This window comes from Oncorhynchus gorbuscha, linkage group LG11, assembly GCF_021184085.1.
Source record: "Oncorhynchus gorbuscha isolate QuinsamMale2020 ecotype Even-year linkage group LG11, OgorEven_v1.0, whole genome shotgun sequence".
NCBI classification, from domain to species: domain Eukaryota; kingdom Metazoa; phylum Chordata; class Actinopteri; order Salmoniformes; family Salmonidae; genus Oncorhynchus; species Oncorhynchus gorbuscha.
Genome location: NC_060183.1, coordinates 39,200,328 through 39,226,702, shown reverse-complemented (window position 1 = coordinate 39,226,702; position 26,375 = coordinate 39,200,328). Strand labels below are relative to the sequence as shown.

The 26,375-nt window shown below is 44.3% G+C and overlaps 1 protein-coding gene across 1 annotated transcript in view; it reads right to left on the bottom strand.

Annotated features, from left to right (window-relative positions):
* Positions 1 to 26,375, bottom strand: part of LOC124047774 (contactin-associated protein-like 4) — a 212,085-nt gene that overhangs the window by 13,987 nt on the left and 171,723 nt on the right. The window contains 3 exon segments of the mRNA XM_046368083.1: positions 4,380 to 4,610; positions 5,730 to 5,925; positions 5,927 to 5,970. Of these exon segments, the coding sequence (XP_046224039.1) occupies positions 4,380 to 4,610; positions 5,730 to 5,925; positions 5,927 to 5,970 (471 nt within the window).

Below are 26,375 nucleotides of genomic sequence, written 5' to 3'. Positions count from 1 at the left end.
CTATATAACATCCAGATAACCTTAGAGATATATCAAAATCCATAACTTTAATATCACGTCTATAAAACAGCCAGGTAGCTAACCTTCGAGTCTACACACCCCTAAACGTCTTCTCATTTTTCTGCCTTCTTAGCAACAATTTGAATGTTCCTGAGTGGTTTAGTCTTAACATTTCCTTAAAAATCAGAGAAAACATTTGAATATTGTTGTCCATCAATGATTCCCCACCAAATGTACAGCTTGAACAATTTTGAGCATATGTATGGTACTAGGTGCCAGGCACACCGGTTTGAGTGTGTCAAGAACTGCAACGTTGCTGGTTTTTTTTACGCTCTAGAGTTTCCCGTGTGTATCAAGAATGGTCCACCACACAAAGGACATCCAGCCAACTTGACACAACTGTGGGAAGCATTGGAGTCAACCTGGGCCAGCATCCCGGTGGAACACTTTCGAGACCTTGTAGAGTCCATGCCCCAACAAATTAAAGACGATCTGGGGCAAAAGGGAGTGCAACTCAATATTAGGTAGGTGTTCCTAATGTTTTGTACACTCAGTGTAGAGACATACCTTTAATATCACTTCAATATAACATCCAGGTAACCTTCAGAATTATATAGAGATATAACTTGTATACTGTAACAATAAAAAACATGTAGCCCTTTCCTGCTGTCAAATTACCTAGTCATAATTAATTAATAAACATTTTCTCCAAAACCTGCTGAAAATCTAGTGTTTCTATGTCGAGCGGTTTTGTATATTTCAGTCTTCTGTGATGTATATAAAGTGTAATATTGGGATGCAAACTCAAAATTGAATACATTTCAACTCTATATCTGACATGGTACAGGTGTCTTCTTTTTTAAAAGTCCATTACCATGTGTGTGAGGTGTATAATTTTGTTTCAAAGGAGATTTGTGACCCTGATTTAGCCCACTGCAGTAAAAGGTTAAATGTAGACAGTGACAGACTGTCACGCCTTGGTCATTGTATTTTGTATTTTTGTTATATGTTTGTTTAGGCCAGGGTGTGACATGGGTTTATATGTTGTTTTTCGTATTGGGGTTTGTAGTATTTGGGATCGCGGCTGATTAGGGGTGTTGTATAGGCTTGGCTGCCTGAAGCGATTCTCAATCAGAGTCAGGTGATTCTCGTTGTCTCTGATTGGGAACCGTATTTAGGTAGCCTGAGTTTCGCTTTGTATTTCGTGGGTGATTGTTCTTGTCTCTGTGTTGTTTCACCAGATAGGCTGTAATTAGTTTTCACGTTCCGTTTGTTGTTTTTGTATTGAGTTATTTCATGTATCGTTCCGTTTTCATTGAATAAAGATCATGAGTAACAAACACGCTGCATTTCGGTCCGACTCTTTCCACAAACGAAGAACGCCGTTACACAGACATGTAAAAATATCACTGTCATTGAAATGTAGACAGCCACTGAACAATATCGCTACCATGTGGGGAGCGTTCACGTTGTACCCGGCAAATTGTTGTTTATACTGTAGCATTTCAAGGAAAGTTCCTCAATGTTCAAGGCTGCAGTGACTGATTTCATAACATAAGCCTACAAAGCATTCAGCTACTAAGAGGATTAATCTCTAATTCCCTATCAATAACAGATATTAAATCAAATTTATTTTTGTAATTTGGAAGGGTATTAAGTATCCGAGGGGCTTGGAGTAATGCACGGTCGTGTTGGTGTCGTCAGTCATCTCAGAAAAAACAACAACATTCACATTCAAATGAATGGGGAGATTGGAAATGTATTGCACCTCTTAAGAAAACACGCCCTTATTGATGCTGCTGCACACAAATGATCACTTCATACGAAGGTGGAATTGTACACTTTGAGCAGACAATGTATTTGTTATTTGAATATATATATATTTTTTACACACATCCAGTAAAAAAATAGATTTATAAGGGCTAGAATAGACAAATGATTTGCGCAATAGGACAAATGAAACAATTATATTAAATAAGTGTGGAGGACAATTTTTATTTATTTAAGCAGAGGGCAATCGTATCAGATAGTTCACAATTACTGAGGCACTGCAAGGATAGGAGTATGAGCCATGACATGATTTGTACCATAGGACTAAGAAACAATTATATTATATAACTGGAGAGGGACCATTCAGATTTTAATTTAACTAGGTAAGTTAAGAACAAATTCTTATTTACAATGACGGCTTACCATGGAGCCCCCTGCGGGGACAGGGGCTAGGATTAAAAATGTAATTCAAATTCAAATATAGGACAAAACACACATCACGACAAGAGCGACACCACAACACTACATAAAGAGAGACCTATGACGACAACATAGAATGACAGTAACACATGACAACCCAGCATGGTAGCAACACACCATGACAACAACATGGCAGCAGCAAAACATGGTAGCAGCACAAAATATGGTATAAACATTATTGGGCACAGACAACAGCACAAAAGGCAAGGTAGAGACAACACTGCATCACACGAAGCAGCCACAACTGTCAGTAAGAGTGTCCATGATTGAGTCTTTGAATGAAGAGATGGAGATAAAACTGTCCAGTTTGAGTATTCTTTTCAGCTTGGTCCAGTTGCTAGCTGCAGCAAACTGAAAAGAGGAGCGACCCAATGATGTATGTGCTTTGGTTGAGAGTTTCAAATTCCTTGCTGGCCACATCAACAACAAACGAGATTGGTCCAAACACACCAAGACAGTCGTGAAGAGGGCACAAAAAAGCTTTGGCATGGGTCCTGAGATCCTCAAAAGGTTCTACAGCTGCAACATCGAGAGCATCCTGACCGGTTGCATCACTGCCTGGTAGTGCGTACGGCCCAGTACATCACTGGGGCAAAGCTGCCTGCCATCCAGGACCTCTGCACCAGGCGGTGTCAGAGGAAGGCCCTAGAAATTGTCAAAGACCCCAGCCACCCCAGTCATAGACTGTTCTCTCTACTACCGCATGGCAAGCGGTACCAGAGTGCCGAGTCCAGGACCAAAAGGCTTCTCGACAGTTTTTACCCCCAAGCCATAAAACTCCTGAAGAGGTAACCAAATGCTTACCTGGACTATTTGCATTGTGTGCCTCCCCCCAACCCTTCTTTTATGCTGCTGCTACTCTCTGTTTATCTTATATGCAGAGTCACTATATCTATACATTCATGTACATACTACCTAAATTGGCCCGACCAACCAGTGCTCCCGCACATTGGCTAACCAGACTATCTGCATTGTGTCCCACCACCCACCAACCCCTCTTTTTACGCTTCTGCTACTCTCAGTTCATCATATATGCATAGTCACTTTAACGATACCTACATGTATATACTACCTCAATAAGCCTGACTAACAGGTGTCTGTATGTAGCCTTGCTACTCTTTTTTCAAATGTCTTTTTACTGTTGTCTTATTTCTTTACTAACCTACACACACACACACACACATACACCTTTTTCCCCCCGCACCATTGGTTAGAGCCTGTAAGTAAGCATTTCACTGTATTCGGCACACATGACAAATAAACTTTGATTTGATTTGGGGACGTTTAACAGAATGCGAATGGTGCTGTTTGTGGAGGATGAGGGACGCAGTAGGTTTCTCAGATAGGGGGGAGTGAGGCCTAAGAGGGTTTTATAAATAAGCATCAACCAGTGGGTATTGCGACGGATACACAGACATTACCAGTTTACAGAGGAGAATAGAGCGCAGTGATGTGTTCTATAAGGTGCATTGGTGGCAAATCTGATGGGGTGCGACAGTTGAACTAAGCTCATGAGGCATTTGTATTCTTTATGAATAAATGGTCACATATCATTGATTTACAAGTCCAAACATGAATATAGGAACTTCTGATTGGCCCTTTAAAAATATATATATTTTTGTCCCAACCTCTCACTGCTCCTGAGAGGTCTTGCTTGTGCTCTCCTAGAAAGACAGACAATGCCTTAACAATTTACTGTGCATGAATTGGGGAGGCAGTAATGTCTGACAGGCCTGGTGTCTACGGGGACTTGGAGACTCAAATGAATCCAAATTAATTCTGTTAAAAGTGCTAGTGGAAGGAAAGGAGCAGCCAGATTAGGACCTGCTTTCTAACAATGATCTCTCTCTCTCTCTCTTACAGTTGCTGTTAATAACCTTTCTAGACGTAGTCATATTTTGTTCCTGAATGACTATAGATGTACACCTTGACGTTACTTGATTTGTCCGTTATTTTCCAGATCTTTATAGACCCTGCAAGCTGACACAGAGGTTTGTATTCACTCTGTACAGTAAATGCTAAATAAAGGTGTGTTACTTAGAATCATTGAAATGTTTAAAAACGCCAGAAAATACTTTTTTTGTTTGTATTTGTATTTTTATTTTATTTTTTATCTCTCTGCTTCTTACCATTCCTGTTGAGCAGCACAGCCAGGTACTCTCTGTAGTAGGAGCAGATGTAGAGAAGTAACGCAGGGCTCTGTGTGGTTCTGAAGCTAAACGAGACATTCTCTCCTCGTAGCGTCAGGTCAGAGTAGATGGAGGAGGACTGGGACTGAGTGCTGGTGTTTCTAGTCAGCTCGTACGGCTCCTTGAATGTGTACTGGACTGATGTCCCAGGTTTGAAGTAAGCAGAGACCTCTGGAGGTTGGGAAAGCAGAATAGAGGAGTTGGTGGTTATGTTGGGGGGTTTGTATTGAACAGGCCAATCATTCCACATTGTGATAGAACAGTTTTTCACTTTGTTCGACATCTGTTAACATTCTGTCCATGAGTAAACTCTATTAACAACTTAAAAACATTAATTTATTTAACAATCTATGCCTTCATATTTGCAATTTATTTTTAACAGACATACTGTAAATAAAACCATACAATCAGCATGCTACATATAGAACAATACTCTATTTAATGCTCAACAGTCTACCACTGTGGCATTGTGGCATGGCGATTGCCCGCTGATGTTCTAACCAGGAAGTGGTCCAAGTCATTCTTATGAATTTTTGAAAATGTACAAATTGGCCTGCCTGCATCACCATCGCTGATGGCGATGACTCAGAGACATCCAAGGATGTACAGTAACACTCATGTATCAAGCTCTTGATGGAGCTAATGCACACAGCTGGTAAGAACTTGTAAAGTAATGTTTGACCTCGAGCTCAATATGAGGGTCCTCTAAAATAATATCAATTCTTGACCTTTTGATGGTTCTCATTTAGTACTGTATGCACCACTTTCTAAATGGCTGTTCTGGAACGTATTTCCACTCCTTGGTAGGAAGTGACGAAGAGGTAACCGTGTCTATTAGCCTTATAATAAAGGAATTAAATAAACTCTCAGACAGCAGCAGAACCATCAACAAAAAACATATAGCTTTACAATCTACCAGCAGTTCTAACATTAGTCTTGTACTGTAATACAGTGTCCTCTGTGTTTTTGTTGAGTGCACAAATATAAGCTCCACCAGCTGGTCCCAAATCATTCCCCTCCTCCCTCTAACCCTTGTTAGATGTATGCAGCTAGATCTAAAGGGTCAGAGACAGGTACTGTATACGCAGTAAAGTGGTGAAGCTTCCTCCACATTGCTTCCACCTTATCTGCAAAAATCGAAAGGGTTGGGGCCAAAGAGGAGGATTATGGAGTGAATTGGGACTGACGTACATCCTCTCACATGGCTGATCGCCCAGAGGCAAGTGAGTTGATCAGAAGAACCTCAGAGCTCAGAGGCTGAGGTCGAGGTGATGCTCCTAGTCTATTTACCTCTCTGGCAGAAGGGGCCTGCGTAGGCGGAGAGGCCACAGTCGCAGGAGAAGCCATTGTACCTCTCCACACACCTCGCCTGGTTCTGGCACAGATGCCCGTAGCTGCTGCAGTGTCCCGGGCAGCCCGGACTCACCCCAGGCGTAATCTTAGCCCTCTCCTCCAGGTCCAGAGTCCTCCCGTTCAGTTGCAGCGAAGCGGATACAACCCAGGAAACCTTTCATTCTGGAAGCAGTGCCACCTGCCAAGAAACAACACAAAATGCATTGTTCCCTGTTTTTTTTTAAATCTGTTCTTTTATCTTCTTCAGTGTGATGGGGCACGCAGGGCTACAGTACCAGAGTTATTTGACATGTCACCCGCCCGTCGCTCGCGGGAGCGCACATTTGTCAACACTTTTTTTTAAAGAACAGAAGTCATTTAAACGATGACAGGGCGATGAAAACAAAGTTGAGAGTGGAAAACGCATTCAGGGAGTTGAATTTGATCAGCTGTCTGTCTGCTGCCACTGCTCTGGCTGCTAACCTCCATCTCCTTTTCTTCTCTCGCTCTTCTTTCTGGCAACCCCCCCATCCTTCAGAGCTGGCAGCTCAAATTGTTCTTGGAGTTCATGCAAGGCTTTTCGCAACAAAGAATCAATGAGCCTTTCCCCCTGCAAGGCAAGGCACTCTGGCTCTCTGATTCAAACTGAAAACCTGATTATAATGTTTTTTTAAGCAGCACTACAATATTAAAACGTTTTTTAGGTGGGTTGTGTCAACCCTGTGGTCAAATATGATTGAAAGCTTTTTTTAAATCAAATCAGCACGACAATCCATTTCTTAGGTACTGTATTGTCAAATCCTTGGTCAAATGGAATGTCAAAAAATGTTTCCTTCTATAAACTGTTGAATAAAATATCACTTGGTCATTGTAAACGGAACATTAACTGATGCTGAAACGGAAAATGTGGATTTTGTAAAACAAACTTACACTACAATGTAAAAGCGTTTCTAAGGTAGTTGTCACATCAAATGTTATTGAATACTCTTAAGCTAGTTGAGTTGGAATAAACTGTCATTTGGTCATCGCAGAGCAGACTTTGGGTGGGATTTAATCATGTTTGGGTAATTGTGCATCAGAATGAGCTCATGATTCCGGGAAAGTGGAACAGTGAGCCGAGACAAATCCCTGAGGAGAGGAAAAGCCAGTGCGTTTGGGCCACTGGAGCAGGACAAGAAGAGAAATGCTGTCACAGAGAGAGAAAGAGAGAGAGATTTGATTTGGGAGAGAGAGAGAGAGAGAACGAGTGAGAGAAAGAGAGAGAGAGCGAGGGGAGATGAGTGAGAGAGAAATAAAGAGAGAGCGAGAGAGACAGAAACTGGCGGAGAGGGAGAAAGAAAGAGAAAGAGAGAGTATAAGTGTGGAGATAAAAACTGTCAGAGAACAAAAACACTTAAAAGGAAAACATGACATTAGGAACCTCAGGTGGAAGTCAGTGTGTTAAAAAGATAGGCTAATACATTTTCACAGTTAAATTAGGCTACATGTCATTACTATAAAACCCACAATAGAACCACTAAAGCAGTCATTTGGACTGCTCATGAATTTTTAAAAATGTATTACTATGCCATTTTTAAAGACAATCTTTGACTTTTCCTAAACAAATCTATAATATGCAGTACCAGTCAAAAATTTGGACACCTACTTTTCTTCATCTTTACTATTTTCTACATCGTAGAATAATAGTGAAGGCATAAAAACTATTACATAACACATATGGAATAATGTAGTAGCCAAAAAGGTGTTAAACAAATAAGATTATTTAAAGTAGCCACACTTTTCCTTGATGACAGCTTTGCACACTCTTGGCATTCTCTCAACCGGCTTCACTTGGAATGCTTGTCCAACCGTTTTCAAGGATTTCCCACATATGCTGAGCACTCCAACTCATCCCAGTTGGGTTGAGGTTGGTTGATTGTGGAGGCTAGATCATCTGATGCAGCACTCCATAACTATCCTTCTTGGTCAAATAGCCCTTACACAGCCTGGAGGTGTGTGGGGTAATTGTCATTTTGAAACACAAACAATAGTCCCATTAAGCGCAAACCAGATGGGATGGCATATCGTTACAGAAGGTTGTGGTAGTCATGCTGGTTAAGTGTGCCTTGAATTCTAAATAAATCACTGACAGTGTCACCAGCAAATCACCCCCGCACCTCCTCCTCCATGCTTCACGGTGGGAACCATGCATGTGGAGATCCGTTCACCTACTCTGTGTCGCACAGATATGGTGGTTGGAACCAAAAATCTCAAATTTGGACTAATCAGACCAAAGGGCAGATTTCCACCGGTCTAATGTCCATTGCTCGTGTTTCTTGGCAAAAGCAAGTCTCTTCTTTCTTATTGGTGTCCTTTAGTAATGGTTTATTTTCAGCAATTCAAACATGAAGGCCTGATTCATGCAGTCTCCTCTGAACAATTGATGTTGAGATGTGTCTGTTTCTTGAACTCTGTGATACATTTATTTGGGCTGCAATTTCTGAGGTGCAGTTATTCTAATTAACTTATCCTCTGCAGCAGAGGTAACTCTGGGTCTTCCTTTCCTGTGGCGGTGCTCATGAGAGACAGTTTCATCATAGCACTTGATGATTTTTGCAAAAGCACTTGAAGAAACTTTCAAAGTTCTTGAAATTTCCCAGACTGACTGACCTTCATGTCTTAAAGTAAGGATGGACTGTAATTTCTCTTTGCTTATTTGAGATGTTCTTGTCATAATACAGACTTTAGCAAATAGGGTTATCTTCTGTATACCACCCCTACCTTGTCACAACACAACTTGGCTGAAACGCATTAAGAAGGAAATAAATTCCACAAATTAACAAGGCACACCTTTTAATTGAAATGCATTCCAGATGACTACCTCATGAAGCTGGTTGAGAGAATGCCAAGAGTGTGCAAAGCTGTCTTTAAAAATATATTTTGATTTGTTGAACACGTTTTTGGTTACTACATGATTCCATATGTGTAATTTCATAGTTTTGATGTCTTCACTATTATTCTACAATGTAGAAAATAGTAAAAATAAAGAAAAACCCTGGAGTAGGTGTCCAAACTTTTGACTAGTTATGTAAATTCTGTCATTGTTAGAATCTTAATATCACAAACAGAACTGGTGTTATCCACAGTTTTAGGAGGGCATGTCATTTTTTTACATGGTTTTTCCCATTGCACCTCTGTCTCATGAAAGTAGGGCCTGCTCCCCTCCTTCTCCTGAGAGTTAAAGATGTCTGTCCAGTTGAAAATCACTCCGATAATTGCCTCAAAGTTTAACCAAAAGTGATTCATTTCAGACATGGGCCTATAAAAAGAGATAAAATAAATGAAGTAGGCTAAAGTATGATGGGGAGAATGGGATGAGTTGATGAGCGAGGGGAAGCGAACGATTCATAATTATGTAATCACCAATTGTGAATGAAGAACAGGGCGGGCCATTCTATTGTATTCATCTATTCTAATCAGTCTACTCTAGCTTAATTGGAATACACAGTGAGGGCGTGCGTAATTTACAATGGTAAGAAGACCAAGACAAATGGATGCACTCGTTAGCGTTGCTACAAAATCTGAATGAAAACAACTCTGACGCCTCAACCGGAACCGACACCTCCTGGGCCTAACTGCAACAAAAAAAAGACAACTGTGCGCACTGAGTTGGTGCCCAGGTCACCACCAAATGAAATCGTTGAGACAGGAGCGAGGAAGGCACTGGTTGGGAATAGAACAAGCCGTTGAGAATTCTATGAACTATTATCAGCACCAAATGTCATCACTGATAAGCAGTCCCTACATCTCAAGCAAGAAATAAAATTAGCTACGCACTCAGCGGCTTTCGTTGTTCAGGCTATGTGACATGTACATGCGCCTACTTATAATTTACTTTTTGACTATCATATTAACACATATTCAAAATGCTATTATTTATATTGTGATTATTTTCACTATTATCAAGCACACGTGGTGCTTGTAATGATATTTAGGCTACTGATGTTTTCGTCATTTGACTATGCATCTTGCTGGTTGGGGTATTTATTTTTATTTGTTTTATTTGTATTTTATTTATAAAAATAAGCATAGCCTACCAGCTTCCAACACCAATGCTTTCTGTTTCATATTTGTAACATAGGCACTCCACGAATACAATTGATTAAACACTTAATAATATTATTTGTGTTTTTATATAGCCTATAGGAGGTACCTTAAGGGGCAGCAGGTAGCCTAGTGGTTGCTGGATCGAATCCTCGAGAAGACAAGGTAAAAATCTGTCATTCTGCCCCTGAACAAGGCAGTTCCCCAGTAGGCCGTCATGTAAATAGGAATTTGTTCTTATCTAACTTGCCTTGTCAAATAAAGGTAAAACAAAAAAAGTGCCCCCTATGGAAATCAAATGTCTGCCCAAGGGATTTGTACCAGAGCCTGGTCAAAAAATATGCAAACATTTAGAAAATCAGAAAAGGAGCAAATAATAAGCAAACTGTTATCTCTAAGCAAATGTATGATTTCATTTCATAACGTCCTATTGCCTTCTGACAGGCTCTGATAAACGTTTACGCAAACTCATATTGAGCCTATCAGTGTCATTGTGCTGGTCTTTCTGTCTGTTTTCGCCTGAGACCATATTCTAATGATTAAAGAAAGGAAACACAAGGAAAACCAGGCTGCAGTAGAATACTTTATCACCAAGCAAATATGTTTTCTTTTTTCTTGTCATATCTGCAAACACCCACTTTGGAGGAAAAACAAACAGTGGCTTCGGGGAAGAAACAGAGACCGGGTATTTGAATGAATATTGATGTGAGGAATGTCTTTAGCCAGTAATCCTAGAGAATGGTTACCAGTGGGGGACCATATCAATATGCCCTATGGGGAAGAAAACCTCCTGGGGTTCCTAGGAAGTTTAAAATATCTTAAATGTAAATTAAATTTCCCCTATTTAGGGACTCTGTTAGATAAAAAAAAATCTAAATTCAGTATAGTATGAGAACGGTAGCCCCTATCTGTAAAAGCATGGCATTTCCTAAACGCTGAGTATGTTGGCTATTGATCGGTGCCTTCAAATCTTTGGTGACTTATTACCATATATGGGCATACGGATTTATAAGGGCAGCCCGAGCCGATGACCTCATTTCAAGATGGCTGCCTACATTCCGTTTAACGTTGTGAAGCATAAACAAAATAAACACGGAATACATTGATACACATCGGAAGCTGGGACTCCGCAGATCATGAGAATAATCTTATTTAAATGGCTGTGACCTACCGTTATTGATCACCAGCCCGAGAGTCAAAATGTTTATTTTACACAACGTTTTCACCAAACATCTTAGAAGGTAAACTTTGATTTGGTCTGTGTTTGAGCTATAGCTACATGGGTGGTATCAAATGAATCCTTAGGTTGGTAGGAACAAATCTAGCATATTGCCATGTTATTTGATGAGGTATGAATGCCCAATGAGTGACTTTATCTTTGCGCATAACAGATAGTGTTGACGTCTTAATTATTATTCTACAATGTAGAAAATAGTAAAAGGAAAAACCCTTGAATGAGTAGGTGTGTCCAAACGTTTGACTGGTACTATAGTCCCATGCTTTTCATAGTGCTTGTGGCACAATTCGTCCAAACAAAATTGGGTTTCCCCAAGACCAAGGAGACGACATGACAAAGACAGTGGAGAGGGGGACTTTACGTTGGATCAGGACTAAAAAGCTGCTTTTTGTAAAATGGAAGGACACTAGGGAAGTAACCATGCTCAACACACACACATGCCAAACGACAAAAGGAGGAACTGTAAGCATTGCACAAAACACAGGGGTAAAAAGGGAAAAATGACAGATTTTCTGTCCGAAATGCCAGGTCGCTTTTTGTTTCCTGGCACAGAGGGACTTTTATTTAATTGAATTATTTTACCTTTATTTAACCAGGTAGGCTAGTTGAGAACAAGTTCTCATTTACAACTGCGACCTGGCCAAGATAAAGCAAAGCAGTGCAACACAAACAACAACACAGAGTTACACATGGAATAAACAAACATACAGTCAATAATACAATAAAGTAAAAAAGTCTATATACAGTGTGTGCAAATGAGGTAAGATTAGGGAGGTAAGGCAATAAATAGGCCATAGTGGTGAAATAATTAACATTTAGCAATTAAACACTGGAGTGATAGATGTGCAGAAGATGAATGTGCAAGTAGAGAAACACGTGGGTGCAAAGGAGCAAATAAATAAATAACAGTATGGGGATGAGGTAGTTGGATGGGCTATTTACAGATGGGCTATGTACAGGTGCAGTGACCTGTGAGCTGCTCTGACAGCTGGAAATTAAAGTTAGTGAGGGAGATATGGGTCTCCAGCTTCAGTGATTTTTGTAACTCGTTCCAGTCATTGGCAGCAGAGAACTGTAAGGAAAGGTGGCCAAAGTAGGAATTGGCTTTGGTGGTGACCAGTGAAATATACCTGCTGCAGTGCGTGCTACGGGTGGGTGCTGCTATGGTGACCAGTGAGCTGAGATAAGGTGGGGCTTTACTTAGCAAAAACTTATAGATGACCTGAAGCCAGTGGGTTTGGCAACGAATATGAAGCAAGGGCCAGCCAACGAGAGCATACAGGTGGCAGTGGCGGGTAGTGTATGGGGCTTTGGTGACAAAACGGATGGCACTGTGATAGACTGCATCCCGTTTCCTGAGTAGAGTGTTGGAGGCTATTTTGCAAATGCTGGACGGGCGGGCAGGTGCGGGCAGTGATTGCTTGAAGAGCATGCATTTAGTTTTACTTGCATTTAAGAGCAGTTGGAGGCCACGGAAAGAGAGTTGTATGGCATTGAAGCTCGTCCCGGACAACAGGCCTTGCGATTTGACACACTAAACTCTGTCTGAGAAGTAGTTGGTGAACCAAGCGTGGCAGTCATTTAAGAAACCAAGGCTGCAGATAAGAATGTGGTGATTGACAGAGTCGAAAGCCTTGGCCAGGTCGATGAATACAGCTGCACAGTATTGTCTCTTATCGATGGCGGTTATGATATCGTTTAGGACTTTGAGCATGGCTGAGATGCACCCATGACCAGCTCGGAAACCAGATTGCATAGTGGAGAAGGTACGGTGGGATTCGAAAGGCTCCTGAGGCTGCATTTATTGTAGCTGGGGATTTTAACAAGGCTAAATTGAAAACAAGGCTCCCTAAATTATATCAGCATATTGATTGAGTGACCTGGACTGGCAAAACCCTAGATCATTGTTATTCCAACTTCCGCGACGCATATAAGGCTCTCCCCACCCTCCTTTTAAAAGCTGACCACGGCTCCATTTTGTTGCTTCCAATTTATAGACAGAAACTAAAACAGAAAGCACCCACGCTCAGGTCTGTTCAACGCTGGTCCGACCAATCGGATTCCACGCTTCAAGATTGCAACGATCACGTGGACTGGGATATGTTCCGCATAGCGTCGAACAACAACATTGATGAATACGCTGATTCGGTGAGTGGGTTTATTAGCAAGTGCATCGGTGATGTTGTACCCACAGCGTCTGTTAAAACATTCCTCAACCAGAAACCGTGGATTGAGAAACCGCTGAGATCCTGGTTGAAGACAGCAGAGGTGTATTTGGAGGGCAGGTTGGTTAGGATGATAACTATGAGGGTGCCTGTGTTTACGGATTTGGGGTTGTACCTGGTAGGTTCATTGATAATTTGTGTGAGATTGGGGGCATTAAGTTTAGGATTGTAGGATGGCTGTTAAGCATATCCCAGTTTAGGTCACCTAACAGCACGAGCTCTGAACATAGATGGGGGGCAATCAATTCACATATGGTGTCCAGGGCACAGCTGGGGGCAGAAGGTCGTCTATAGCAAGCAGCAATGGTAAGATACTTCTTTCAGGAAATATAGATAAAAAAATACAAAATTGTTTGGGCACAGACCTGGATACTAAGACAGAACTCTGCAAGCTATCTCGGCAGTAGATTGCAACTCCACCCCCTTTGGCAGTTTTATCTTATCAGAAAATGTTATAGTTAGGGATGGAAATTTCAGGGTTCTTGGTGGCCTTCCTAAGCCAGCCAGGACATCCGTGTTGGTTAGAGTGTGCTAAAGCAGTGAATAAAACAAATTTAGGGAGGAGGCTTCTGATGTTAACATGCATGAAACCAAGGCTTTTACGGTTACAGAAGTCAACAAATGAGAGGGCCTGGGGAATGGGAGGGGAGCAAGGCACTGTTGGGCCTGGATTAACCTCTACATCACCAGAGGAGGAGTAGGATAAGGGTACGGCCAAAGGCTAAAAGAACTGGTCGTCTAGTACATTCTGAACAGAGAGTAAAAGGAGCAGGTTTCTGGGCACGGAAGAATAGATTCAATGTACAGATGATGGTATGGCAGGATGTGAATACAGTTGAGGTAAACCTAGGCATTGAGTGACGATGAGAGAGGTATTGTCTCTAGGGACATCAATTAAACCAGGCGAGGTCACCGCATGTGTGGGAGGTGGGACAAGAGGGTTAGCTGAGGCATATCGAGCACGGTTGGAGGCTGTAAATTGAAACAAGACAATCATCACTAACCAAAACAGCAATTGACAAGGCATGTTGACATTAGGGAGAGGCATGCGTAGCCGAGTGATCATATGGTCCACTGAGTAGCTAGACGGGCTGGAGACACTGCGATTCAGACAGCTAGCGGGCTGGGGCTAGCAAGCTGGCAGATGGGCCTTAGAGGGAGGTCGCGACGGAAGAAGTCTGTTGTTGTAGCTCCCTCCTGCGGTTACGTTGGGAGACCAGCTGTGATGGATCAGCAGGGGTCCGTGAAGTAAAAGGGTCCCGGCCAATTGGCAAAATAGGTATTGCCAAAGAAATTGACTGATGGACCACTTCAACTAACAATCCGGTATGCTCTAGACAGTTAGCGGGCCACGGTTAGCAGGCTAGCAGCTGGGCATTCAGGGGATATCGCGATGAAGGAGCCTGTTGAAAACCCCCCTCGGGTGGATTACGTTGGTAGTCTAGTTATGATGGATCGGCGGGGCTCTGTATCAGCAATAAAAGGAGTTGGATGGACCTCTTCAGCTAGCAGGGAGATGGGCCTAGCATAGGCTAGCTCCAGGTTAATTGGTGCTTGCTTCAGGACAAAGACGTTAGCCGGGAGAAGCCAATCGGAAAGCACCTTGCTAGCTGCGATGATCCAGATGAAGAGGTTCAGAACTTGCTGTAGGAATCTGGTGATATGGAGAAAAAAAAAGAGTCCGATAAGCTCTGGGTTGAAACACGCTGTACAGACTGGCAGGAGTTGTCCTGGCTAAATGTTAGCTGATGACCGCTAGCAGTGGCTAGCTGACTACTAGCTAGTTAGCTGGCTAGCTGCTTTTGGGGGTTCTGGTTCTAAAGTAAAGAAAATAGCAGATCCATACCACACTGGGTGAGGTGGGTTGCAGGAGAGTATGTTGACGTTGGGGTTAAGAAAAATATTTTAAAAATATGTAAAAAGATATATACACAGGATACAAGATGAAGACAAAAGGCGCCTGACTGCTACGCCATCTTGGATTTATTGCTTCAAAGACTATCATGACATGCACAAAACACGAATGCCATTTGTAAATAGTTCAGATTATTTCTAGTTTTGAACACGTATGTACCAAGTTTGTGTTTGATAAGACATTTGATATTTGCTTTATGTATATCTGTTGCTTTGTCATTATGGGGTATTGTGTGTAGATGGTTGATTTTTTATTTTTTTAAATTCAGACTGTAACACTACAAAATGTGGAATAAGTCATGGGGTATGAATACTTTCTGAAGGGACTATAACTATGAACACACCATAAACATGTAATTGCCAAAATAAAGGAAACACTTCAGTAAATGAGAGATGCAAAATATATTGAAGGTGCTTCCACACTGGTGTGGTTCTTGAGCAATTGCTAAGCAATTAATATCACATCATGCTTAGGGTCATGTATACAAATTATGGGCAGAACCAGTTACACATGATTTTGGCTACCATGGCCATGCCCACATCCACAGTGTCACGCCTTGGTCATTGTATTTTTGTGTATTCGTTATATATTTGGTCAGGCCAGGGTGTGACATGGGTTTATGTTATTGTATTTTCGTATTGGGATTTGTAGTATTTGGGATCGCGGCTGATTAGGGGTGTTGTATAGGCTTGGCTGCCTGAGGCGGTTGTCAATCAGAGTCAGGTGATTCTCGTTGTCTCTGATTGGGAACTGTATTTAGGTAGCCTGAGTTTCACTTTGTATTTCGTGGGTGATTGTTCCTGTCTCTGTGTAGTTTCACCAGATAGGCTGTAATTGGTTTCTCGTTCCGTTTGTTGTTTTTGTCTTTGTATAGTTATTTCATGTGTCACTTTTTTCATTAAAGTCATGAGTAACCACTACGCTGCATTTCGGTCCGACTCTCTTTCTACAAACGAAGAACTACGTGACAGAATCACCCACCTCACACGGACCGAGTGGTGTGGAAACAGGCAGCGACAGCTAGAGCAGCAAAAGGAGGATTAATTATTCGGAGAATGGACATGGGAAGACGTGTTGATGGTAAAGGTTGTTACACATGGGAGGAGATACTGGCCGGAAGAGATCGCCTCCCATGGGAACAGGTGGAGGCACTAAGGAGAGCAGAGGCAGCCGGAGATAGGAGCCGACGATACGAGGGAACACTGTTGGCAAGAAAGCCCGAAAAGCAGCCCCAAAAAATTATTGGGGGGGGCTTAAAGAGAGTATGGCTATGCCAGGTAGGAGACCTGTGCAAACTCCCTTATCGGGGGGCTAGAGAGACAGGGCAGGCACCGTGTTATGCTATGGAGCGCACAGTGTTTCCAGTGCGGGTGCATAGCCCGGTGCGGCACATACCAGCCCTTCGTATTGGCTGGGCTAGAGTGGGCATCGAGCCAGGTAAGGTTGGGCAGGCTCGGTGCTCAAGAGCTCCAGTGCGCCTGCACGGTCCGGTCTATCCAGAGCCAACTCTCCTTGTTTATCGTGAGGAGCCAAGGAGGAGACCTGAACCAGAGACGGTGTTAGAGGTGAGCAAAGTAGAGACTGTGAAGGAGTTAATGGGGAAGGTGGAGTGGAGAGTAATGAGGGAGTTGCTAGCTCGGTGCTAGGTACAAGATTCGTCCGACGGAGCGTGTCGGGGATTTGATGGCACCTGGGTCAGCGCTCCATAATCGTCCTGAGGTGCGTGATAGTCGGCTGGTGAAAAATGTGCCAGCCTCACGCACTAGGCCTCCTGTGTACCTACCTAGCCTTGCACGTCCTGTGCCAGTCCTGCTCTCAGGCTCTCCAGTACACCTTCACGGTCCAGTCCATCCTGTGCCACCTTCACATACCAGTCCTCCGGTAGCAGCTCACCGCACAAGGCTTCCTGTGCGTGTCCTCGATCCTGTAGCACCAGTTCCAGCACCACGCACCAGGCCGTCAGTGCGCCTCGCCTGTTCAGCACAGCCAGAGCCTTCCTTCCCTCCTGCACTGTCGGAGTCTCTCGCCTGTTCAGCACAGCCAGAACCTTCCTTCCCTCCTGCGCTGTCGGAGTCTCTCGCCTGTTCAGCACAGCCAGAGCCTTCCTTCCCTCCTGCGCTGTCGGAGTCTCCCGCCTGTTCAGCGCTATCAGAGCCTTCCTTCCCTCCTGCGCTGTCGGAGTCTCCTGCCTGTTCAGCACTATCAGAGCCTTCCTCTACAGCGCTGCCGGAGCCTCCTGCCTGCTCGGAGCAGCCTGAACTGCCATGGAGCAGTCAAAGCTGTCAGTCTGCATGAAGCAGCCAGAGCTGTCAGTCTGCAAAGAGCTGCCAGTCTGCAAGGACCTGTCAGCCTGCATGGAGCTGTCAGAGCTGTCACTCTGCAAGGAGCTGTCAGTCTGCTTAGAGCAGCTAGATCCGCCAGTCAGCCATGATCTTCTAGATCTGCCAGTCAACCAGATTCTTCCAGATCTGCCAGTCAACCAGTCTCTTCCAGATCTGCCAGTCAACCAGTCTCTTCCAGATCTGCCAGTCAACCAGTCTCTTCCAGATCTGCCAGTCAACCAGAATCTTCCAGATCCGCCAGCCAGCCACCAGAGCCTACTACCTGCCTGAGCTTCATCTCAGTACTGGGCTTCCTCTCAGTACCGGGCTTCCTCTCAGTACTGGGCTTCCCCTCAGTTCCGGGCTTCCCCTCAGTTCCGGGCTTCCCCTCAGTTTCGGGCTTCCCCTCAGTCCCGAGCTGCCCCTCAGTCCCGAGCTGCCCCTCAGTCCCGAGCTGCCCCTCAGTCCCGAGCTGCCCCTCAGTCCCGAGCTGCCCCTCAGACCCGAGCTGCCCCTCAGTCCCGAGCTGCCCCTCAGTCCCGAGCTGCCCCTCAGTCCCGAGCTGCCCCTCAGTCACGAGATGCCCCTCAGTCACGAGATGCCCCTCAGTCACGAGCTGCTCCTCAGTTCTGTGGGGTTCTGGGTGAGGACTATTAGGCCATGGTCGGCGGCGAGGGTGGATTATCCCAGGACGAGAAGGGGAGGAACTAGGACATTAATGGAGTGGGTTCCATGTCCCGAGCCGGAACCGCCACCATGGACAGACGCCCACCCGGACCCTCCCTATGGTTTTGAGGTGCGTCCGGGAGTCCGCACCTTGGGGGGGGGTTCTGTCACGCCTTGGTCATTGTATTTTTGTGTTTTCGTTATATATTTGGTCAGGCCAGGGTTTGACATGGGTTTATGTTATTGTATTTTCGTATTGGGGTTTGTAGTATTTGGGATCGCGGCTGATTAAGGGTGTTGTATAGGCTTGGCTGCCTGAGGCGGTTCTCAATCAGTCAGATGATTCTCGTTGTCTCTGATTGGGAACTGTATTTAGGTAGCCTGAGTTTCGCTTTGTATTTTGTGGGTGGGTGATTTTGTGGGTGATTGTTCCTGTCTCTGTGTAGTTTCACCACTCTCATCACTCTCTCCAAAAATAAGTCTCTCACTGTTGCCGCCTGCTACCGACCCCCCTCAGCTCCCAGCTGTGCCCTGGACACCATTTGTGAATTGATTGCCCCCCACCTAGCTTCAGAGTTTGTTCTGCTAGGTGACCTAAACTGGGATATGCTTAACACCCCGGCAGTCCTACAATCTAAGCTAGATGCCCTCAATCTCACTCAAATCATCAAGGAACCCACCAGGTACAACCCTAACTCTGTAAGCAAGGGCACCCTCATAGACGTCATCCTGACCAACTGGCCCTCCAAATACACCTCCACTGTCTTCAACCAGGGTCTCAGCGACCACTGCCTCATTGCCTGTATCCGCTACGGTGCCGCAGTCAAACGACCACCCCTCATCACTGTCAAACGCTCCCTAAAACACTTCTGTGAGCAGGCCTTTCTAATCGACCTGGCCCGGGTATCCTGGAAGGACATTGACCTCATCCCGTCAGTTGAGGATGCCTGGTCATTCTTTAAGAGTAACTTCCTCACCATTTTAGATAAGCATGCTCCGTTCAAAAAATGCAGAACTAAGAACAGATACAGCCCTTGGTTCACTCCAGACCTGACTGCCCTCGACCAGCGCAAAAACATCCTGTGGAGGACTGCAATAGCATCGAACAGTCCCCGCGATATGCAACTGTTCAGGGAAGTCAGGAACCAATACACGCAGTCAGTCAGGAAAGCTAAGGCCAGCTTCTTCAGGCAGAAGTTTGCATCCTGTAGCTCCAACTCCATAAAGTTCTGGGACACTGTGAAGTCCATGGAGAACAAGAGCACCTCCTCCCAGCTGCCCACTGCACTGAGGCTAGGGAACACGGTCACCACCGACAAATCCATGATTATCGAAAACTTCAACAAGCATTTCTCAACGGCTGGCCATGCCTTCCGCCTGGCTACTCCTACCTCGGCCAACAGCCCCGCCCCCCCCCGCAGCTCCTCGCCCAAGCCTCTCCAGGTTCTCCTTTACCCAAATCCAGATAGCAGATGTTCTGAAAGAGCTGCAAAACCTGGACCCGTATAAATCAGCTGGGCTTGACAATCTGGACCCTCTATTTCTGAAACTATCCGCCGCCATTGTCGCAACCCCTATTACCAGCCTGTTCAACCTCTCTTTCATATCGTCTGAGATCCCCAAGGACTGGAAAGCTGCCGCAGTCATCCCCCTCTTCAAAGGGGGTGACACCCTGGACCCAAACTGTTACAGACCTATATCCATCCTGCCCTGCCTATCTAAGGTCTTCGAAAGCCAAGTCAACAAACAGGTGACTGACCATCTCGAATCCCTCCGTACCTTCTCCGCTATGCAATCCGGTTTCCGAGCCGGTCACGGGTGCACCTCAGCCACACTCAAGGTACTAAACGACATCATAACCGCCATCGATAAAAGACAGTACTGTGCAGCCGTCTTCATCGACCTTGCCAAGGCTTTCGACTCTGTCAATCACCATATTCTTATCGGCAGACTCAGTGGCTCCGGTTTTCGGATGACTGCCTTGCCTGGTTCACCAATTACTTTGCAGACAGAGTTCAGTGTGTCAAATCGGAGGGCATGTTGTCCGGTCCCCTGGCAGTCTCTATGGGGGTGCCACAGGGTTCAATTCTCGGGCCGACTCTTTTCTCTGTATATATCAATGATGTTGCTCTTGCTGCGGGCGATTCCCTGATCCACCTCTACGCAGACGACACCATTGTATACACTTTCGGCCCGTCATTGGACACTGTGCTATCTAACCTCCAATCAAGCTTCAATGACATACAACACTCCTTCCGTGGCCTCCAACTGCTCTTAAACGCTAGTAAAACCAAATGCATGCTTTTCAACCGATCGCTGCCTGCACCCGCATGCCCGACTAGCATCACCACACTGGATGGCTCCGACCTTGAATATGTGGACACCTATAAGTACCTAGGTGTCTGGCTAGACTGCAAACTCTCCTTCCAGACCCATATCAAACATCTCCAATCGAAAATCAAATCAAGAATCTGCTTTCTATTCCGCAACAAAGCCTCCTTCACTCACGCTGCCAAGCTTACCCTAGTAAAACTGACTATCCTACCGATCCTCGACTTCGGCGACGTCATCTACAAAATTGCTTCCAACACTCTACTCAGCAAACTGGATGCAGTATTTCACAGTGCCATCCGTTTTGTCACTAAAGCACCTTATATTACCCACCACTGCGACTTGTATGCTCTAGTCGGCTGGCCCTCGCTACATATTCGTCGCCAGACCCACTGGCTTCAGGTCATCTACAAGGCCATGCTAGGCAAAGCTCCGCCTTATCTCAGCTCACTGGTCACGATGGCAACATCCATCCGTAGCACGCGCTCCAGCAGGTGTATCTCATTGATCATCCCTAAAGCCAACACCTCATTCGGCCGCCTTTCGTTCCAGTACTCTGCTGCCTGTGACTGGAACGAATTGCAAAAATCGCTGAAGTTGGAGACTTTTATCTCCCTCACCAACTTCAAACACCAGCTAGCTGAGCAGCTAACCGATCACAGCAGCTGTACATAATCTATTGGTAAATAGCACACCCATTTTCACCTACCTCATCCCCACAGTTTTTATTTATTTACTTTTCTGCTCTTTTGCACACCAATATCTCTCTCTACCTGTACATGATCATTTATCACTTCAGTGTTAATCTGCAATATTGTAATTATTCGCCTACCTCCTCATGCCTTTTGCACACATTGTATATAGACTCCCCTTTTTTTCTCTGTGTTATTGACTTGTTAATTGTTTACTCCATGTGTAACTCTGTGTTGTCTGTTCACACTGCTATGCTTTATCTTGGCCAGGTCGCAGTTGCAAATGAGAACCTATTCTCAACTAGCCTACCTGGTTAAATAAAGGTGAAATAAAAAAAAAAAAAAAAAAAAAAAAAAAATTGGTTTCTCGTTCCGTTTGTTGATTTTGTCTTTGTATAGTTATTTCATGTGTCACTTTTTTCATTAAAGTCATGAATAACCACTACGCTGCATTTCGGTCCGACTCTCTTTCTACAAACGAAGAACGACATTACACACAGTGCACGAGGGGTCACTAAATGTGTTTATAAACGTTAAAACGATGAAAACCATATGTCATGGCCATTTAAGTAACTCAATCTCAACCCAATTGAATACTTTGGGAGATTCTGTAGTGTTGCCTGTGACAGCGTTTTCCACCACCATCAAAAAAACAGCAAATTATGCAATTTCTTGTGGAAGAATGGTGTCGCATCCCTCCAATACAGTTTTATACACCTTGTGTTTCCTTTATTTTGGCAGTTACCTGTATGTTTGAGTATACCGCAGATTTGAAGTGTTCTTTACAAAATGTTCAACCACATTTTTATAGGCTTACTGTCATGTGTAATTAAGACATATTCAATTCAAATGTTTTAGGTTGAAGTGTCATATGTACCTTACAAAATATTCAAATCACATATGTTATACTTTCGTATACAGTGACTTCAGAAAATATTGATACCCCTTGACTTATTCCACATTTCGTTGTTACAGCCGGAATTCAAAATTGATAAAAAAAATAATTCTCACCCATCTACACACAATACCCCATAATAACAAAGTGCAAATATGTTTTTAGAATTAAAAAAATATATATATTGAAAATGAAATACAAAAACATCTAATTAAAAAAATTATTCCCAAGTCAATACTTTGTAGAAACTTGAGAAGATATGCAAGGAAAAATGGGCGGAAATCCTCAAATCCAGATGTGCCAATATGCTACAGACATACCCAAGAAGACAACTCAATGCTGCAAAGACGTATTCCACCAGTGGTAGTATACAAACTCAGCAAAAAAAGAAACATCCTTGCACTGTCATCTGCGTTTATTTTCAGCAAACTTAATTAACATGTGTAAATATTTGTATGAACAAAACAAGATTCAACAACTGAGACATAAACTGAACAAGTTCCACAGACATGTGATTGACATAAATGGAATAATGTGTCCCTGAACAAAGGGGGGGGGTCAAAATCAAAAGTAACAGTCAGTATCTGGTGTGGCCACCAGCTGCATTGAGTACTGCAGTGCATCTCCTCCTCATGGACTGCACCAGATTTGCCCGTTCTTGCTGTGAGATGTCACCCCACTCTTCCACCAAGGCAACTGCAAGTTCCCGGACATTTCTGAGGGGAATGGCCCTAGCGCTCACCCTCTGATCCAACAGGTCCCAGACGTGCTCAATGGGATTGAGATCCGGGCTCTTCACTGGCCATGGCTAAACACTGACATTCCTGTCTTGCATTAAATCATACACAGAATGAGCAGTATGGCTGGTGGCATTGTCATGTTGGAGTGTCATGTCAGGATGAGCCTACAGGAAAGATACCACATGAGGGGGTAGGATGTGTTCTCTGTAACACACAGCGTTGAGATTGCCTGCAATGACAACAAGCTCAGTCTGAGGATGCTGTGACACACCACCCCAGACCATGACGGACCCTCCACCTCCAAATCGATTCCACTCCAGAGTACAGGCCTCGGTATAAGGCTCATTCCTTTGACGATAAATGCAAATCCGAACATCACCTCTGTTGAGACAAAACCGCGACTAGTCAGTGAAGAGCACTTTTTGCCAGTCCTGTCTGGTCCAGCGACGGTGGGTTTGTGCCCATAGGCGACATTGTTGCCGGTGATGTCTGGTAAGGACCAGCCTTACAACAGGCCTACAAGTCCTCAGTCCAGCCTCTCTCAGCCTATTGCCGACAGTCTGAGCACTGGAGGGATTGGAGGGATTGGAGGGATTGTGTGTTCCTGGTGTATCTTGGGCAGTTGTTGTTGCTATCCTATACCTGTTCCGCAGGTGTTATGTTCGGATGTACTGGTCCTGTGCAAATGTTGTTAAATGTGGTCTGCCATTACGAGGATGATCAGCTGTCCATCCTGTCACCCTGTTGCCCTGTCTTAGGTATCTCACAGTACGGACATTGCAATTTATTGCGCTGGCCACATCTGCAGTCCTCATGCCTCCTTGCAGCATGCCTTAGGCACATTCGCGCAGATGAGCAAGAACCCTGGGCATCTTTATTTTGGTGTTTTTCAGAGTCAGTAGAAAGGCCTCTTTAGTGTCCTAAGTTTTAATAACTATGACCTTAATTGCCTACCGTCTGTAAGATGTTAGTGTCTAAATGACCGTTCCACAGGCACATGTTCATTTATTGTTTATGGTTCATTTAACAAGCATGGGAAACAATGTTTAAACTCTTTACAATGACGATCTGTGAAGTTATTTGGATTTTTACGTATTATCTTTGAAAGAAAAAGGGACGTTTATATACCCCAATTTGGGAGGAATCTCCTCTCTAAACATGTTTATTGCTAGGCAGGAAGTTAAGTGATGCGGGCAATAAACTGTTCCGTCTCCCTTAATGTGACCTGACCTGACCTCGGCCCCCTTCCTCACGAAACCACATCTCTCCACCCTTATCAGTGCCTGCCACATGTGGTTGCCCTACTCTATACATTCCAAGCTTAATTTCCTCCACCGTATACATTCCTCCTACAGATAACCATTAACTTCTGGTGAAAATCCTGCCTGCCGTTCAGGACCCTTTGAACCCCCTTTGGATTACTGACCCTTGCCTGCCTTTGAACCGTTGTTTGCCTGCCCCTGTATTAGAAATACACTTTGTTTATTCGACACTGTCTGCATCTGGGTCATTACCTGAAACGTGATAGTGTAAAGCTGTCATCAAGGCAAAGGGTGGCTACTTTCAAGAATCTCACATATATTTGGATTTGTTTAACATTTTTTTGGTTACTACATGATTACATATGTGGTATTTTATAGTTTTGATGGCTTCACTATTACTCTACCATGTAGAAAATAGTAAAAAAAATCAAGAAAATCCCTTGAATGAGTAGGTGTTTCCAAACTTTTGACTGGTGTGTGTGTGTGTGTGTGTGTGTGTGTGTACGTGTGTGTTGGAGAGTCAGTGGAGTATGTGTGTGGGTAGTGTCCAGTGAGTGTGCAGAGCCTGTGTAACAAAATTAAGTGGGTCAATGAAAATAGTCCAGCTAGACATTTGGTAAACTGTTCAACAGCCTTTGAAGGGGCAGAAGTTATTCAGGAGCATTTTGGGAAAATAGAGCTTCTGATGTGATAGTCTACACATTATTGTTTCTAGTTGAGGTTAGTCAGGTGTCAAGTCAAGTTAGTCATTTACATTTAATTTAAGTCATTTAGCAGACGCTCTTATCCAGAGCGACTTACAAATTGGTGCATTCACCTTATGACATCCAGTGGAACAGCCACTTTACAATAGTGCATCTAAATATTTTAAGGGGGGGTGAGAAGGATTACTTTATCCTATCCTAGGTATTCCTTAAAGAGGTGGGGTTTCAGGTGTCTCCGGAAGGTGTTGATTGACTCCGCTGTCCTGGCGTCGTGAGGGAGTTTGTTCCACTATTGGGGAGCCAGAGCAGCGAACAGTTTTGACTGGGCTGAGCGGGAACTGTACTTCCTCAGTGGTAGGGAGGCGAGCAGGCCAGAGGTGGATGAACGCAGTGCCCTTATTTGGGTGTAGGGCCTGATCAGAGCCTGGAGGTACTGAGGTGCCGTTCCCCTCACAGCTCCGTAGGCAAGCACCATGGTCTTGTAGCGGATGCGAGCTTCAACTGGAAGCCAGTGGAGAGAGCGGAGGAGCGGGGTGACGTGAGAGAACTTGGGAAGGTTGAACACTAGACGGGCTGCGGCGTTCTAGATGAGTTGTAGGGGTTTAATGGCACAGGCAGGGAGCCCAGCCAACAGCGAGTTGCAGTAATCCAGACGGGAGATGACAAGTGGCTGGATTAGGACCTGCGCTGCTTCCTGTGTGAGGCAGGGTCGTACTCTGCGGATGTTGTAGAGCATGAACCTACAGGAATGGGCCACCGCCTTGATGTTAGTTGAGAACGACAGGGTGTTGTCCAGGATCACGCCAAGGTTCTTAGCGCTCTGGGAGGAGGACACAATGGAGTTGTCAACCGTGATGGCGAGATCATGGAACGGGCAGTCCTTCCCCGGGAGGAAGAGCAGCTCCGTCTTGCCGAAGTTCAGCTTGAGGTGGTGATCCGTCATCCACACTGATATGTCTGCCAGACATGCAGAGATGCGATTCGCCACCTGGTCATCAGAAGGGGGAAAGGAGAAGATTAATTGTGTGTCGTCTGCATAGCAATGATAGGAGAGACCATGTGAGGTTGTCAAGTGTCCTTTTGCCAAGAACGGTCTATGACTTGTGTGGCCGAAGTCTTTGATAATTTTTATGGGCTTTCTCTGGCACTGCCAACTACAGGAAGCATTTGGTTGTAGTCATAACAGCTAAAGATGGCACAACCAGTTATAGAGTGTATGGGGGACCTTTTTACACAGGGGCATTGAATAACTTTGTTCATTAAATAAATGAAATAAGTACCACATTTGTGTTATTTGTTCACTCAGGTTCCCTTTATTTAATATTAGGTTTTGGTTGAAGATCTGATAACGTTTAGTGTAAAAAAATATGCAAAAATAATTGAAGGGCTTGCGAGCACACACACACACACACACACACACACACACACACACACACACACACACACACACACACACACACACACACACACACACACACACACACACACACACACACACACACACACACACACACACACACACACACACACACA